Raw genomic sequence first — 17350 nt, 5'->3', positions numbered from 1 at the left:
AGCGTTTCATGCATAAGCCTTTCCAAAATCGGCTACAATCCATTTTCCGACACCGTGGCTGCCTAGGGTTCGGTGAGGAGCGGTGGCCTGCCGACAGGCCCTCGACTGACCTCTGCCGCAGGGCCTGGGCGGTGAGACAACCGAGGCGTTCGTCACGGCCAATCTCGACCCTGCTTACTACGAGCTGATTCCAGTCGAGGAAATGAAGAAGCTGTCCTCGGCTTCGAAAAAGAATGGTAGGTACCGCCAATAACTTGGCTACCACGAACGGGTAAGCTGCTTTTTGCCGTTACTGACCGGAAGTTTAAAAAGGCTGGGCTCACGATTGTCGGAGCTGAGCTAATTTTTTCCTAACAAATTTCGTTAGCTACAATTTCCATCAGTGTTGGCGATGAAAATGATCTTTTCAGTGTTATGCGCAAGACGCCTTGACTTCGGACTCACATAAGTATAAAAATACAAAATAGACCAAAAGGACGTCGCCATATTTCAAAGGTCAATCCTTCGTAGGGACTAAACACTGACATCCGAAATGAAGTCATATTATTTAGAAATAGTTTGTATTTTGTCGCTTACATTAGTCTGAAGTCAATGTGTTTTTGTGTGATCAAATACGAATCGGCTCAGAGAAGGGCTATAACTTCCCAACGTCCATGCCTAGCCAAGCAGTATAGCAACGGGGCTCAAAATAAAAGAGGAGTGACGGAGTAAATCCTGGGATTTTATCATAATTTTTAGTTCTGTACAATGCTGCCAAGACGCTGCTATGTTGTTTCTGGTGTACGCGGATGCGCTATTCCTGAGTGGTAGCAGCCTCAGCTGGCGTTGGTCTGTTTACTCCTGGATCGCCTTAGCAAGAGAGCGTGAATGATTCCGGCATTTTTGGAAACATTGCGTCTGAGAGAATGGCCAAATGCGTTGACGAAGATGGTTTTGTTGAGTGTTTCAACCTACTGGATTTACATTCCCTATTGGCTGAATTATAAACATGATTCCTCAGCCAGCATATGGGAGTGCTTTAACTCCTTCAGCCGATGATGAATGGGATAAGTTCGGGCAAGAAAAGATGCAGTACGAATTGATGGGCGTTGAGCCTTGAGAGAGGTAGATCCAGAAATGGCACACAATCGGTGGAAAATTGAACCGGAAGAAAGAAAAATCATGCGTTTTTCACCGTCCTGAGGAACCACATAGCCCCGTTGGCACCCGCCCATCCTGGATCCCCCGTTGGACTCGGGCAATGCACGAGGCTGGATCCGAGCAAGGCTGATTCGATGCGACAGCGATTGCAACAAAGATTGCTTGGCACAAGGCGTGAGTTATTGCCAGGATACCATCGATATCAGTTCCACGTGACGCGTGTTCAAAGGGGCCTATTCGTATTTTCAACCCAGCGAAGCCGACCTGTGGGGCTTGCAGTAGCACCACCACTATTTCAAGCTGCATGCCGTCTAGTTTTTTCTTAGCCACAAATTTAGTTTCTATCGGAATTTGGGCACTGCAGGCCGGCTTAAATTTTGCTTTTAATTACTTTAAGCCTGCAGGTCGCGAATGATGTGATCGGTGTGATCGGACACTGGGCGATCGATCGTCACTCGTAGAGCAAGACAAACGTATGTAATTAGAAATGACAGTTGACTTCGCTGCGTTCGCTAAGCAATTTTTCCGAAATCGCAAAAGGGAAAGGTGAATTACCTCGTTGGTGATGTGCTTCTTTGTCATGGTGCTAAGAAATTGGTCGTTAGCTAACCAGAAATGTTGCATTCAACGAATGTAGTGCCCCTTGCCAAACTTTCGTAGACATGGACGTAGCCAGAAGCTTCGAAATGCCCGAACCATTTGTAACCTCTCTTAGGTGTTGGTCCATAACATGTCTGCCAATGTGGAACACAACCATCATATCACCTGACCTGCATGTTAACGCGACTTCACACTTGCTACCTATTTGCGACGCGCATGTCACTTTGACGCGGCAAAGGACGTGACTGTGACTGCGGCGAAGCAGTGACTGTGACTGTGGCGAAGCAGTGACTGTGACTGTGGCGAAGCAGTGACTGCCTGTCATCACGCGTCTGTTCGTGTTGGACAGCGGCGATTGACCTCGGGACCCGAACTCCCATCTGCGGATCATCAGCGCCGAGGCGCCCTCACCGGTCATACCGACAGCCATCACCCAAGGAAAATGGTGGAAGACCTTCTGCAGCCGGGATGCCATTCTTCGACGCCGAAAAGCTGGCCAGCATGTGGGGCGCTGGAGATCCGTCCGTTTCCCAGACGCTAAGGAAAAGGAATGTGACGATTTTTTGCAGGATATTTTCAGAATCATGGGTCCTTGCTGGGAGCACCGCACTGCCGTAGTGAGCCCAACACACGAATGTCAAATAAACGTACATTTTTTGCCAGAAACTCTCTAACCGGATTCACCGTTTTTCATAGCGCGAACAGACTTGGGGTTCGATGCGGCAGGCGATGTGGGACGCTGGGACATACTGCACCCTTTTAATGACGGATGATTAAGTGAAAAAGGGTTATCCTGAGAAATGTCGTGATAAATGTCGTGGTTACAAAGCTGTGATGCCGGATCAATCATGGACCCAACTAGGCTACGTCAAAGCTCGACTGCCCCCCCTCCCAAAAGACTTTGGGGGGCCATCGATTTATAGATATAATTATATACCAATATCTACCTAACTATCCCGCGTGACAGCATGAAACTAGTATATACACTGGCATTTCGCTTAAGAGTAAGTGCATTCATATGCAGGTTCATGCATTTTCAGCAGACATGGACGATTGTAGGATAAGGGTTTTGTAAATGAAACACCGTCGTTCCACCGTACCCCCCCTCTCCCCTCCCCGCCCTCGTGCTCATTGGATCACAGGGTTGCCGGTCGGTCGTCCGTACTGGCCGCAGTTTTGTCGCGCAGCAGGAATCCCTAAGGAACGTTTTAAACGCGAAGAACAGAAATGTTAGAGACGCGAACCTTAGTGCTCGAAATACGGCACGAATGCCTGAGAGGCCGCGCTAAAGGTGAGCGTGATTACACGACATTCCCAAGGAATGTTGTGGAAAATTTTCGGGGCCATATCGGCCCGTTCCCATCCAGAAAGGGTGCCATGTGCCATAACATGCCGCGTCATGGTACACCTGTCTCGTCATGGTTCTGTTGGCCGCTTGCCAAATAATTAATGGTCACAGGGCAATCACCCACGAGCGATAGTTGTGTGTAAAGATGCCTTTAGTTTTCTCTATGCTTACGCCCGTTTATGAGCAGCGTGTATATGCTATCAGGGCACCAGCAACTTGCACAGCTCACGATTGATCCCAGATGATTTCACAAACTCCCAACATTGCCAACTACGTTCCGTCACTGGCCGTCCGGCCGTGTCTGAGGGCTCAGCCTCATCAGCCGAGCGGCTGTCGTCGTCATCCGCACCACAGTCCGGCCGTGAGGTGACACGCTCTTCGGCCACGCAGCATCTCTTCGGAGAACGCCCAGTCGACAATAGAAAAGCTGCAACAGGTCCTTGAAGCCAACGAAGAAGACCAGCTGGGCCTGGAAGGGCCATCGCGCAGAACGGTCAGTGGTGATCACTGTTGGCACCGCGTGCTCGCGCTTTGCGGACGGCGCTATGTTCTATTAAGGAGCCCATTGGTGTGGGGTGGTTTAAACAGCGATGTTTTCGAAATGGGAAAACGTTGTAGCTTGGGGGAAAATTTCCTCTGTGCTTCCCTGCCTTTTTTCCTGTTGTCAGACAAAATTTCACTGAATTAGGTTATGAGACAACGACCTCGCATCGGAACACAAGATAACGGGTCTTAGCGTCGGCATCTCTGGCTTTACGCTGGAAAAACAGCGTCAGTGCCATTTTTTCATTTTTCAACTTAAAGTATATATGCATATATATATATATATATATATATATATATATATATATATATATATATATATACACCTAACTTAATAACTTACCCATAAACTTTGTCTTCTCCATTTATACCCATTTGGAATGGCGCCAAAAAAGTTATTGACCGTCAGCGCCCGGTCAGAATCGAACCAGCCGCTTCACCACCGGCCGCCTGTCCACTGGCTGGCCGCCTGTCCACAGTGCGCTGCTCTCAAGACCAGACTGGCCAACTACACGCAGATGTTGAGCGCCGATGCCGACAACGACACCTCAATCCTGAGCGCGCTGACGGAGTCCGACCTGCTTCGGCTGCCTGGATGCGTTCTCGGCGGCTCCGGTGAGAGGACAGCCGCGCGCCGCCAGCCGCCGACACTCAGGTCGAAGCCCCGTAGGGCTGGCGGCCGATTTGCGCTTTATGGTCTCGTCCAGCAGACTGTTGACGTATGTTGCGCACCTGCAGCTGGCGGAGTATTCAGCCAGCCGCAGGTGCTGGACTCCGCGTCCAGCTACAATACCTTTGGTTAGGGGAAAGGGCCTCTCCATTGGGGGCGGGGGGGGGGGGGGGGCATACTCTTGTCCCTAGCAACTGCTCTCTCTACCCCCTGCTGCGCCTCGTGTCTCATTGTCGGTGGATCGCGCGGAGCCCCGGGACTCGAGCCGAGCGGGAGTGCTGAAGTGCGATTCATGCAGCATCTGGGCACCACGCAAGGCTTCCGGCTGTTTTTTTTAGAGCTGGCACCGTGAAGGACAAGGCGAATATGAAGCAAAAGAAGGCGATCCTCTACAGCCTGGGGAAAACCAAGCCACTCCAACTGAAGCTGATTCCGAAAAAAAATTGCCACGGGCTCGTACGCGAGGGACTGAAAGCGATGGTAAGTGAATCTACTTCAGAACATTCGAAACAGACCATGAAATTAAACGGACCGCATAGCACTTCATATTTATCAAACAAGCGGATCAAATTAGTTTGCAGCGCTATAGTGTGTGTAAGCTATTAGTGTAAATCAAGCTAATCGTATCGCTGATAAGGCGTTCATCCTGAACAGGTATGTCCGACTCCGAATCTTTGCTTCACCAACGCCATTTCGACAGAAACCCACCGGCAATCTCACGCTGGACGAAGTGGAGGCGGTCGGCAACGCTGGGGCCTGCTTGGATCCCGATGGCATTAGACGGCTGGACAGAGCCGCCTTCGAAGTCATGCTCCCAAAATTCAAGGCATGTGGGCAGGGAACGGGTTTGTGTCCACGTCTAATGTTCTCGCACCACGGCTCGCAAGACCTGGAGATATCTAGGAGAAATCTAGAGAGACCTGGAGATATCTAGGAGAAATCGACGTCACTTTAACTGGACAGCGCATGCGGACATTGCGGAAGCATGACATCAACGCCGCGTTGAAGCACTGCTTAAAGTTGCTGATAGCATGGTGTCGACATATTGCCTCCTTCCGGACTGAATGTAAGGCGTTTATTTCATGTCTCTACACTTTGAATGTCATCTCTGGACGTTCTGCCCGTGCTGTTGACAAGCCGGCGTTTTGGCTCAGTGGTACATCAGTGACAATATTGTGTTTTCCCCCAGGGGGAGTGCGTCGATAAGGGTCAGATGGACGCGATCCAGAGTCAAATCATTCGCTTCAACGGGTAAGCAGGCCAGCTGACGATTTATTAGCCTCATTAATTAAACTATCGTGCTCAGGTGACCCCCCCAGTCATCACCGGGGTGCTGCAAGCACTATCGCCGACTCCATCCCCAACCCCGACCCTGACCCCGACCCTGACCCCGAACCTGACCCCGAACCTGACCTCGACCCCGACCTTCCGGCGAGTCTGTCGGATCTCTCTTCGCGAGATTGCAGATTGCGAAGTTACGTTTAAGTATAAAGAGCTATGATTACGACAGCCATGTTACAAGTGTTTGGCCACACGCAGGCATGCTTTTGCCATCCGCTTCTGATCACCACCTGACGGCGGCTCCTGCCTGGGGGTGAGGTTAGGAGATGACAATAGTAGTTGTAGGTACCATGCGTCGGTAATCATACTTACCTTTGAGAGAGATGGATGGTTTTCTACCCACTACCTTGTTTAACCCGGTCGGTCATGCTTTAGATGACTCCAACACAGCCTGTGATTTGCATGCGCTTCGAGTGCGTCTTTGACCCCTTGACCTCTGGCATCTGCAGCTGTGTGCTCTTTGAGCTATCGATATCGTGACAATCATCTCTGGCGTCTGAACTGTTCAGCCCTAACTTCTGTGACCCATGACTCGTGATGAGTAGCCACCGGACCTATGTGCCGAGAGAGAACATCTTGCATTTCAATCATATCTCGAACTTACATGGCACTTATGGTGTATCCGATCCCTAATTTTGCTGGTCTTCTTTGCCTGCCTATTGTACTTTGCATTGTCCTGATTTTGCTTTGTTCTGCCTTGCCTTGCCTTTGCCCTGTCACTTCTGAGGGTCACGTGGACCCAGCTTATGATATTTACATCACTTCAGTGACCTGCACGTTGCATGCGCAGTACAGTGCCTGATGCATCACCTAACCGGTGTGACCTATGACCTAACTTAGCTACCCTAATCTAAGCTACCCTAGCTTGACCTAACTGTGACCAGTGTGTCACCTATGTGTGATAAGAATCCTGCCGACCGGCTCAGTCTGACCTCTACAACCACTCCGACCTCTGCGACCCCCGCCACCTCTGTGTGATAGGGATCGTGCCGATGGGCTCAGTCTGACCTCTATGACCCCTTTGACCTCCGCGTCCCCGGGAACCGGCCGGCTGGTTTAGTGCGGACTGCGACGTTGGTCGCCCGTGCGTTCTGCGTCACAGCAAAACGAGGGCGTGCCTCAGTCTGGACAATAGCCTCTGCCGTATTTTGTTTGCCCCTGCGTGGGAACAGGATGGCGGGCCGATTCATTCCGGACTGACCCAATCAGTCCCTTAAAACGCGCTCGGGTGGAGGGGGTCAAATTGACCCCCCCCCCCCGAAAGGTTTCTCCAGAATGGTTTCCGAACGGCATGGCGTAGCCGCGCCAAATTTGCATAGCTGTAGACAATTGAATAGCTGATCTTTTGACATAAGAATATGTACCTTGTAAGGTTGGTGACCTATGGCAGGTCAAGGATGTTGAATGAGCAAATTACGCTGACCTAAGTCCAGGTATGAAAGTCAGACCAAGGTCAAAACCAACCTGATTTATTATTCCAGGGCTTGCTGTATGGGATAGTTTGTGGTGCTCATTTCGAATTTATTGACAGCAGGAACCGTGTTATGCATTTTCCATTGACTTTTAGACGTCAGAACAGGTCATTGACCTAAGACGACCCAGGTCGACATTTTGTTTTAGGAACATACTGCCTAGCGTAATCCTTGTCGCTTATTCAAATGCAAAACTCAGGGCAGTCTTGCATGGTTTAGTCACCATGACCTTCGAAAGTCAAACAAGGTCACTGACCTCAAATGGGCTTGTGGACTTGTTCTTAGAAACAGTTGCCTAGGTTCTGGAGGCACCTTAGAAACCAACCTGGAATTTGACCTTGTTTGACCTTATTTGGCCTGAAGACCATGACCTAAGAAGCTCAAACTTTGACTAAAGTGAGTTCACATGCATGTCAAGACACCCTGCAAATTTGGTATTTCTAGCTCTCTTAGTTCCCGAGATCTCAATGGGGTCAAACTGACCCGCACCCGAGCGAAGGGTGTCTAGCCGGCCTCCCGGGTGCGTGTCAAAAGTCATGCGTCTCAGGAAGCCAGCCAACTAATCCCCGTCGACTGTACCCCTAAGGAACGACCAACACTGCGGCCTGGACTGGACGCAACCAGGTTGCCGCTACTCTGTACCCTATAGAACTCCTCCTCCTGTGGGATGGCCAGCACTTTGGCCTGGACTGTTCGCAGCCAGGTTGCCGCGACTTTGCACTCTGTAGGGCTCCTCCGTCACAGTCCGCCGGCCGGCTGGATCCGCGTGCACCGCGCCCGCCGTGACCCGTGACCCGTGACCCCTGCGACCTCTGCCTCGCAGAGAGCCGGCCGGGTGGTTCAGTCTGCAGCCATTCTGCGATGTGCTGGGTCTGCTGGACGACGCCAAGCTACGAGAGATACCGGAGACGCGCATCGTCGCCGAGTGCGGCGCCGGCTCCAGTGAGGACGACAGCCTGGCCGACAGCATGGTCCGCTACGTCCAAATGGTCCAGGTCAGTGACTCACGGCGGCTGGAGTGTGCTCGAGTCAGAGATCCCCGTAGTTTTGGAGTCCGCAACAGATGTAGAGATTCCACCAGTGGTGTAGCCAGGCCCCTTGTAGGCAAGGGGTTCTGTTTTAGACTTCGGATGAATTTTTACGCCCAGAATTCTACGTTGGTGCCTGGGAGATATATTTTGTGTTCAAGAAGCTCTACCTTCAACTGCAAAAAAGGTCCTGTGATCCTCAGGCTCTAGCGCTGCCACGTCTTCCAAGGGAGGGAGATGATGCTAAAAACTCTCCCTGGCCGCACCACCGGATTACCACTGGAAATTCTGGACCGGTCGGGGGGGGGGGGGGGGGCGATCTGCCACCGCGGAGTCGTCCAGGCCTGGGACCTCGCAGCGACTCAAGCCACTCTTATGATGAACACTCGTCGAATCTGAAGGCGCTGGGAACATATTGCTGCTTCCCTCCTGGTGAGCGTGCGTCCACCAGGCCGCTGACGATCTCCTCTCCCCCGCTGCCGTAGCTGAACTGCAAGCGGCAGATCGGGGCCAGTGACTTCGATCAGCTGAACGAGCGGCTGGCGAACGTGGGTCGCCGCCGGGCCCGCGGCGTGATGATGGCACAGAAGGAGATGGAGGACTCGCTCAACGCGGACGTCAGTGCCAGCTCCAGCGCCAGTGCCAGTGGCAGTGGCAGTGGCAGTGGCAGTGCCAGCGCCAGTGCCAGTGCCAGCGCCAGCGCCTCAACAGCAGCCAGGTCGGTCAGGCGGCGGCAATCCGACTCCGAGTCAGTGGCGTTCTGTGAGGGCAAGGCGGTGGCCAGGTCACCCCGAGTCAAAGTCAGGCGGGCCTGGGCCAGTCCGAGCCGGTCCGAAGCACACGGAGCCAGTCGGTAGGGGGTGCACAGGGTGTTCGTAAGGGGGTGGCAACCCTGCTCTGCATCCCAATAGATCCGTCGCTGGGCGACAAGAATCCCCAAGATCATGACTGACTTACTGCTGCAGCTGCTGTTGGCCTTCTAGGGAGCATCAGTTGTAAAGCCATCCCATGTGTTTTGAGGCCTCGTGGTTAGCACGCTGCTACTTGACACGGTGACCAATGATAAGTTAGTGCTATGAAGAATTAGTCAGTCAGTCAAAGCAAGTTCAGCCAGTTAGGGTAAGTCAAGGGCAGCCAGACTAAGCCAGGTGGAACCAGCCAATCGGTCAGAATTCTGAGAGGGCCGACGCATGAACTGGTGCGAACCTCTCACGCCATGACGACCGTTGCGGCCTCCGGGGGCGATAACTTTGACACGCCTGCGGCACCACCTGTCGAGTCAGCACATGACCTTGACCTTCACACGTCTTCGCCCAGCCGTCCAGCAATCGGCCGGCCCTGATGCCCGCAGGCGACGACGAGCGGCCGAGCCGCCGCTGACCTGCGCAGCCGTGATGGAGAAGGGCAGCGGCGCCGAACCGTGGTCTGTCTCACAGCTGTCGGACATGGCGGCCGAAGAGGTCAAGGAGTGCCAGGCCCAGCTGGGCTCGGTCATGGCCGACGAGGACAAGCTGAAGGTGGTGTGGGATGAGCTCAAAGAGGTATGGCTCGCGCGGTCTGCCCTGAGTGGGCGGGTGAGCTGAAACGAATGACGGTGTTTGCTAGGTTTTTGCCGACCCAATTAATCGCTTAAACCACGAGTGGTGCAGCCTGCTGCCGTTCGGTCGTGTTCGGATGCGCATGAGTCCCGCAATGTGCTGTTCTTGAGCCTGTGCGCTGTGGGCTGTGAGCTGGTGAGCCAGTGAGCCGTGAGCCGGTGAGTTGTGAGCGGGAGAGGCGTGAGCTGTGAGCTTTGAGGCATGATCTGTGAGCCGTCATCTGTGAGCTGTGATCCGTGAGCTATGAGCTTTGAATTGTGAGCTATGTAAGCCGTGGACTGTGAGCTTTAAGACGTGAGCTGTGAGCCGTCATCTGTAAGCTGTGAGCTATGGGCTATGGGCTGTGAGCTGTGGGTTGTGAGCCTGTGAGCTGCGAGCTGTGAGCCGGTGAGCTGTGAGCCGGTAAGCCGCGGGCTGTGAGCTGTGAGCTGTGAGCCGGTAAGCCGCGGGCTACTCGGTGAGCCGGTGCCGTCTGCGTGCTAGCTTGCCCGGTCGTTGCCGCTGTGACGCCAACAATGCAGAGCACACATTCGTGAAAGGACGAGCGCCGCTCAGATCGCTGGACGCACGTACGGCGGTGGCGGGCGTGGCTTGTGGGCGTGGCTGGCGTGGAAACGCATGCTGGCGACATTGCAGGCGTACAGCGGGGCCGACAAAGTACCGATGAGCATGATCGGGTACGTGGGCTCCGTCATCCCCAGCGCCGACATCGCGATGCTCGACCTCACCACCGAAGATGCCGTTTTTGAGTTGGGAATGCCTATGAAGATGACGGAAGCGCAGGTAAGCTTGTGTCCTGATTTTTTACGTGTCTCTCAGCTTGGTGGGGGTGGGGGGGGGGGGGGGGGAGGCGACATCTACTCGGGATGCGGCATATTCCCTGCGTAATATTTGCTGTCCGTGCACAAGCCTTTCTACTTGCCGCTGGAAATGAACAACACCACGTTTGCCCATACAATCGTCATGTTGGAGCCAACGAATCTTAGCCGTGCGGGATGCGTGTCGTGGCGGATGACTTCCACGAGCTCCCTGGTTATCCTCCACGGCCGCGACGCCGAGCACGGCGCACCCTTCCGCTGCGTGGCGCCACTCGCCTCACCCGCCCCGCTCGCTGGCAGCTGGATGCACTGGCGACCCGGGCGAAGGCCCAGTGGAGTGTGCTGTCTGGCAGCGCGGCCGACTACACGGCGGACACCGTAGGCACTCTGGGCCAGATCATCTGCGGCATGGCCCCGGCCGACGTGGCGAGCATTCCGGCGGCGCGCTTCAAGTGAGACGCCGTGCAGCACGGCCCGGTCTAAAATATGGATAAATAAGCTACTTATATGCTATAGCATGCGCTATGTAAATACTTGGCACGGTGCGCAGATGTGCTAAGCGGCTGCTGAGATCATCTTTGTTTCATTTCGCGTCATGCAGGTGGTGTTCTCCTTCGACACAAAGATGGCCGATTTTCGCCTCTCGCACTGCAGTGCTCCCTGTAGCTAAGCCGCGGCTAGCAGGCGATGTTGCCCTGGGACTGTCAAGGTGACCGGCCTTGCCCTCGCGGCACCGGGCCGCAGCTCACGCACTCTGTCCCCGCTGTGACCTGTGACGCGACACCGATTCTGCGCGGCAGGGAGGCCATGACGGTGCTCTCCGAGGTCTACTGGTGCAAACAAGCCGTCGCCGAGAAGTTGGCCGATAAAGCCGTCGCCATCTACGGCGAACCATCCACCTGGGGGATGAGTGAGGTGGGGCTGTGGCCTCAGGCCGCGTCTAGGGACGGGGTGAAGTGGAAGAGCGGGGGGGGGGGGGGGATCTAGGCTGGGGCGCAGCGCGGGGACCTGGGTTCTGAACGCGGCTATGGCGCCAGCGAGCCAGCTCTGCCCGCCGCCGATGATTTTCTGACACGCGCCGTCTATGATCGTAATTGTCTTTTCTTGTGACGTGAACGTCATCGGCTCGTAGCAAGGAAAGGCGTTGCGCATTGCGAGCAGCATATGTAAAGCAAGGTGACCTTGGTAAGCGATTCTCATTGGCCAGGTGGCTGGCGTGGGAGCGGTGATTGGCGGGCTGGAGGCGATGAAGCTGAAAAGCATCAAGGACGAGTCGATGCGAGGACTGAGCGCCGATGGCATGATGAGCATCCCGCCCAGCAAGATCGCGGTACGACCTCACGTCTGCTCCCTCACGCGGCTGCGGAGGTCCCCCCCCCCCCCCTCCGGACATGTCCTGGCATGTCTTTCACGCAGCCGTGCGCAGAATTTCACTCGTGATTACGCGTTCGTCCGTCCCTCCTTCCCTCCCCCCTCCCCTTCGTCTAGCCGTGGGCCGAACGGCCCCCTCCAACACACTCGTGACGAAAATGTGTTGAACGATGATGGTGACGTTCACCTGGTTTCAGCGCCGGAGGGCACTGCGATCACCAGTCGCTTACGCTGTGACGTCACCCAACGTCACAGCTGCTGACGGGGTGACGTCACGTCCGCAGGGGCTGACGAAGGCTCAGGTGCTTGAGCTGTCCACGGAGGCGGCGCTCGCGATAAGTGACGAACAGATGGAGAAGCTGCCGGATGACGCGAAGGAGGCACTGCTCATGGTTTTCGAGGAAAACTTGAAGTCCAGGAGCGCTCGCTCAGGTAGGCGGCAGGTCCGGCGCTGACGGCAGTCGTCCTTGGACAGGCTATGGGCTGGGCTGGGCTATGGGCTGGGCTGGGCTGGGCCATCGCAGTCTTATATGCTGCGTGTCGTAGTTCGTAGGTACATCGCAATGATGTATTCACTGTATCTCGACGACAATGACGTCGAAAAGCGAAAAATCTATGATGCCAGCAAACAGCCAGCAACGAGCAGCTTCAGTATCGTGCACGACCTGCTTTCGGATGTGTGATTTTAGACTGGTCATGGTGGCTGAGGCTCGCACTTCTAACGGCCCGTCGTGTTTCAGCGGCGGCTGGGCTCTCTCTGCTCCTGCTGGGCGTTTTCGCCGCCCGTCTGGCTTAAAGCCGGGCGGAGCGACCGGCGCGCAGCCAGCCGACGCCGGCACCCGCCGACAGAGCTTCGGTCGTCGACCGCCGCGGCCGGCGGCGCTAGCGTCGCGCCTGGAAGCCGGCGCAAGCACGCTGGCTTCCGGGCTGCTGCCGGAGGAGGCTGAGTGCGCGGGGCAGCCGCTGCAAGCATGCTGCTAGCTTGATTTTCGGGATCTCTGAGCGCGCAAGAACAATGAGGAGAACGTTTGAGCGTGCCGATGGCCCGGATAGGGTTTTGGGCTCTGCAATCTGCAGCGGTCAGCGTATCCGCTAGCACGTAGACCCAAGGCTTTCTGGCCGATTGTTGTGATAGGGCCGGATATGCCAAGGTTGTTGGGCAAAGCCAGCCGTTTTCTGTGTGCTGCTTCTGCTCCAGATGTCCCTTACGTCACGGGATCTGGTTCAGACTTCTGTACCAGTGTGGAGCTCTTATTTTTCCCATACCCGTGCTTCATGTGCAACGTCTCTGGCGTGGAAACTAACCCTTGAAAAGACCGGCTTTTCGGCTTGAGTCTGACTTTTTGGCCGCCAGATGCCACGGTTACATCGGGCGGGGCCATTGCGACGGCAGAGGCTCCGGGGGACGCCTGTGCTGTGCGCCCGCCTGTGTCGTTAACGGACGCGTTAGCTGCGTTTGCCGTGTCGCAATTGTACCTGTCGTTAACTGTCGCGCGCCGCACGCCGCCGTGCCCGCTCGCCTCGGGGCACGGGGACCCTGCCTGTGGCCAGCGCTCCGCCCCACCCTACGGCGACCCCCGCGGCCCCCGGCGGGTCCCCATCCGGACGGGGCGCTGGTCTCGGCAGCGCTGACCAGCTCTCGGAGCGCTGGTCTCGGAGCGGATCAACAGCACGCTCGCGCGCCACCCGCCGGTGTCTGCCAAGACACCTTTCAAACCGGTTTTCATCAAGCGGCCGCCTCTTTTGAACGTGTCGGAGGCTCCAGAGTACGGTATCGGGCGTCTCCTGCGCTGAACTTTGCTGCCTTAGCGAACGGCGGCAGTGTGCGACACCGCCGTCCTTCGTGAATCCCACGCCATCCATCCCTGTGAATCCGCTCAGCCTCGACCCCGCCGGACCCGGGACGGCGGCAGCACGCTGTGAGGTGGAACTGCACTCGAGCCTGTCGTTAACCTTCAGACCTGCTAGAATAAAAGCTATGATTTCAGTCGCGTGGTGTGTGGCGTTTCGCGTGGTTTGGGACCACCACGGACGCGTAGGACTTTGGCAGGTGCCTCAGGTACCGGCCAAACCGCTCCCTGCTGCTGTAGCCTATTTGTCGGCCGGAGCTTACGAACACGCCGACCGCACGTGCCATGTTACGTCAGCGACTATGGAAATCATTTACGCCCGCCACTCAGTCGCAAAGGTCGAAGTTCCGTTGAGAGAAAATACCGACGCTGAGTTCCGATCTCGACGGCCCCAGCTGAAGGTTAAACTACTGCAGCCGGAGAGTGAACTACCGCAGCCGGAGGGGAAAATATTGCAGCCGGGAGGGGGCAACTATGACAGCCGGAGGGTGAACTACCGCAGCCGAGGGTGACCTACCGCAGCCGGAGGGTCAACTATCACAGCCGGAGGGGAAACTATCACAGCCGGGAGAGAGGGGGGGGGGGGGGGAAGGGGAACTATGGTAGCCGGAGGGTGAACTGCCGCAGCCGGAGAGTAAACTACCGCAGCCGGAGTGGGAACTACCGCAGCCGGAGGGTCAACTACCGCAGCCGGAGGGTCAACTATCACGGCCGGAGGGGAAACTATCACAGCCGGGGAAAGCGGGGAGGGAAAACCATGGCAGCCGGAGAGTGAAACTGTCGCGGCCGGAGAGTAAACTACCGCAGCCGGAGGGGGAACTACCGCAGCCGGAGGGGGAACTACCGCAGCCGGAGGGTGAACTACCGCAGCCGGAGGGTCAACTATCGCAGCCGGGAGGGGGGAACTATGGCAGCCGGAGGGTGAACTGTCGCAGCCCGAGAGTGAACTATCAGAGCCGGAGAGTGAACTATCGCAGCCGAGGGTTAATTGTAGCCGGAGGTGAACTATAACACCCGGGACGACAAAACACATTGCATTGGTAGCACTGGCGATATATTCAACTTCGATTCGAGCAAAAGTACAAATGTGGCGGATGACAAACACACTCAAGGTCACTTATGCATACTTCGCCATTTGGAGATTCGTGGTACTCGCAAACAAGGACAAGGGTGACGGAAAAATTAAATCATACATGTACACCGCCACTACATGTTCATTGAATCCACAGAAAAGAGCCCCCCCCCCCCACAAATGTCAGCCTAACAGTGTCCTAACCGGTGCACTCGCTCTCAGTGGCAGACAACTCAGGTACTGTATCCATCATGAGTGATGACCGAAGCAGTGAACCAAACGACACTAATAGCAGACGCAAAGACGTCAAGTCTGTCGGCATTTCACATCCACCGGCATACCAACAATGTCGTGCTCCCACATCCCCTTTGTACGCGTCACAGATGACACTGACACATGGTTACAGCACAGAACACAGTGAGCACCGCCGCGACCGCCGGGCGCGGGCAGCGCCATCTCGCGCCGCGCCTCTACAGCGCCATCTACCGGGCGGCGGGTGGGGAGGCCGGCCATCTATCATTGACGGCTGGCTGCAGTCGTCGGGCGATGGAGTCCGGCGACCCGGGACGACCGCCCAGTGGCAGCCTCCAACCCCCACCGTCCCACGAGCTGGATCAGCTCCCTTGAGACAGTTATCAGCTGTGCCAGCGCCATCAGCCGTGCCGGCACCATCAGCTGTGTCAGTGCCAGCAGCTGTGCCAGCGCCAGCAGCTGTGCCAGCGCCAGCAGCTGTGCAAGCGCCAGCAGCTGTCCCAGCGCCATCAACTGCGCCCGTGCCATCACCGGTCCTCGCGCCGTTTGACAGCCTGGATCAGCTGCCGCAGCAGCGCCACCTTCTCGCGGTGCATGGCCTCCAGCCTGCGCAGCTTCTCCTCCTCCCAGGCGCGGCGCCGCTCGGTCGCAGTACGCTCGCGGTCCCGCCGCTCCTGCTCCAGATACTGCTGGAACCAGGGCGGCGGCGCCGCCGACTCCTCCGCCGGCGCGGCGGCCACCGCTGGGGGCGAACACCGGCGTTAACATCCCATGTGGCGTGCGGAATCAGTTGGCACGGCACGGCGACGGACAAACTCTGTGCGGACCATCGCACCAACATCGACGTAATGGCACACACACAGCACAGTGCCGTGTCGCGTCGTGAGCCCTCGCCGCGGACGACGTGACAACACGGCCAACAGAAGACGTGGTAATACAGCCAACAAGACGTAACAACGGAGGTAACAAAACGTTACAATACGGCCGACAAGATGTAACAACAAGGCCAACACAAGACGTGGCAACACGGCCAACACAAGATGTGGCGACGGGGCCAACAAGACGCAACAACACGCCCAACAAGACGTTACAATACGGCCAGCAAGACATAACAAACACGGCTCACAGGACATTTCAATAAGGCAGACCAGACGCAACAACACGGCCAACGGTACGCAACAACACGGCCAACACAAGACGTGGCGACACGGCCAGCAAGACGCAACAACGCGACCGCAACAGCCGACTGACAAAAAAAAAAAAAAAAACGCGAAACGAAGCAGGCACCAATGCACTGAGCGCCGGGCTGGCAACAAAGGGCATTCCCAGCGGGCGGGCGATCCGTGAGCCAACCCGCCGTTCGCACGCGCCTCGTCCCGCCCTTACCTGCACGCGGCTCCGGGCCGGCCGCCGCCGCCGCCGCCACCGCCGGGCATCGTGCGGCGGGCTCGACGCGCGGCCGCTTGGCCGGCTTGAGTGGCGAGCCGCTGGCGACGGGCAGCGCCGCCGCCGGGATCACGAGCACGCCCTGGATGGCGCTGGGCGCGGGCGCGGGCGTCGGGGCCGGCGGGGCCGCCGCCGCCAGGTCCGGCTCCGCGTCCTCGCCGCTCTCCGGCCTCCGCGGGCTACGCTCCGCCATCAGCTCCTTCATGTCCTGGCGGGGCGGCGGAGCCGGTGAGTGCGAGCGCGACACGCGCTGGCCGTGCGGGCGAGCCTCCCACGGCGTCTCGGCCGACCGGTCGCGGTCGGCCGGCACCCGAACACGGAGCTGCGCCGCGGGGGTGCTGTTGCATCGCTGCCTGCACAGCTCCGATGCCGTCGCACGCGGTCCGCAACGTCACTATCACCACCAGGTGATTTACATCTTACGCGCGACTTGACAGCAATATGAACAAACACAAAGCAACCGTGCGGCTTCGGACAGCTTCGGGCAATGCAACTGCGCTGAGTAAGCAATTCCGTAAAATATATTTCGCCGCGCGAATACACTTGTGAAAGGCGCGAAGTGTGCGTCAACGATCGCACACCTCTCACAGTCCCCCGATCCTTACTCTTACAAGGTTTGCGGGCATGAACATCCACGCCTGTCAGGAAGACGTGCGGAAGCCGACAGACCAATCAGCTGCACTCACGTCGTAGAACTCCCAGTGGGTGTTGAACACCCCCGATTCGGCCTCCCGCGCCATTATCCGTTTGTACGTGGCAAACATGTTCTGCCTGCCGACGAAAACGAACACGGCGTTGTGG

General features: G+C 56.6%; 2 protein-coding genes across 2 annotated transcripts in view; one reads left to right on the top strand and one right to left on the bottom strand.

The window, feature by feature from the left end:
- Positions 1 to 10948: 10948 nt before the first annotated feature.
- LOC119114266 (uncharacterized) lies at positions 10949 to 13461 on the top strand. Its single transcript, XM_037238468.1, has 5 exons — positions 10949 to 11010; positions 11359 to 11473; positions 11766 to 11888; positions 12214 to 12361; positions 12670 to 13461. Exons 1-5 carry the CDS (start codon positions 10967 to 10969, stop codon positions 12723 to 12725), a joined length of 486 nt encoding a protein of 161 aa, XP_037094363.1. The 5' UTR covers positions 10949 to 10966; the 3' UTR covers positions 12726 to 13461.
- A 2201-nt stretch (positions 13462 to 15662) lies between these two features.
- Positions 15663 to 17350, bottom strand: part of LOC119114021 (uncharacterized) — a 43497-nt gene continuing 41809 nt past the window's right edge. The window contains exons 4-6 of the mRNA XM_037238252.1: positions 17236 to 17320; positions 16552 to 16757; positions 15663 to 15666 (exon numbers count right to left, since the gene is read on the bottom strand). Of these exons, the coding sequence (XP_037094147.1) occupies positions 15663 to 15666; positions 16552 to 16757; positions 17236 to 17320 (295 nt within the window). The remainder of the gene's footprint in view (positions 15667 to 16551; positions 16758 to 17235; positions 17321 to 17350) is intronic.

This window comes from Pollicipes pollicipes, unplaced genomic scaffold, assembly GCF_011947565.3.
Source record: "Pollicipes pollicipes isolate AB1234 unplaced genomic scaffold, Ppol_2.1 Scaffold_7262;HRSCAF=8765_pilon_pilon_pilon, whole genome shotgun sequence".
Taxonomy (NCBI): domain Eukaryota; kingdom Metazoa; phylum Arthropoda; class Thecostraca; order Pollicipedomorpha; family Pollicipedidae; genus Pollicipes; species Pollicipes pollicipes.
The sequence above is the reverse complement of the archived record's forward strand: the minus strand, read 5'-3'. Positions and strand labels throughout refer to the sequence as shown.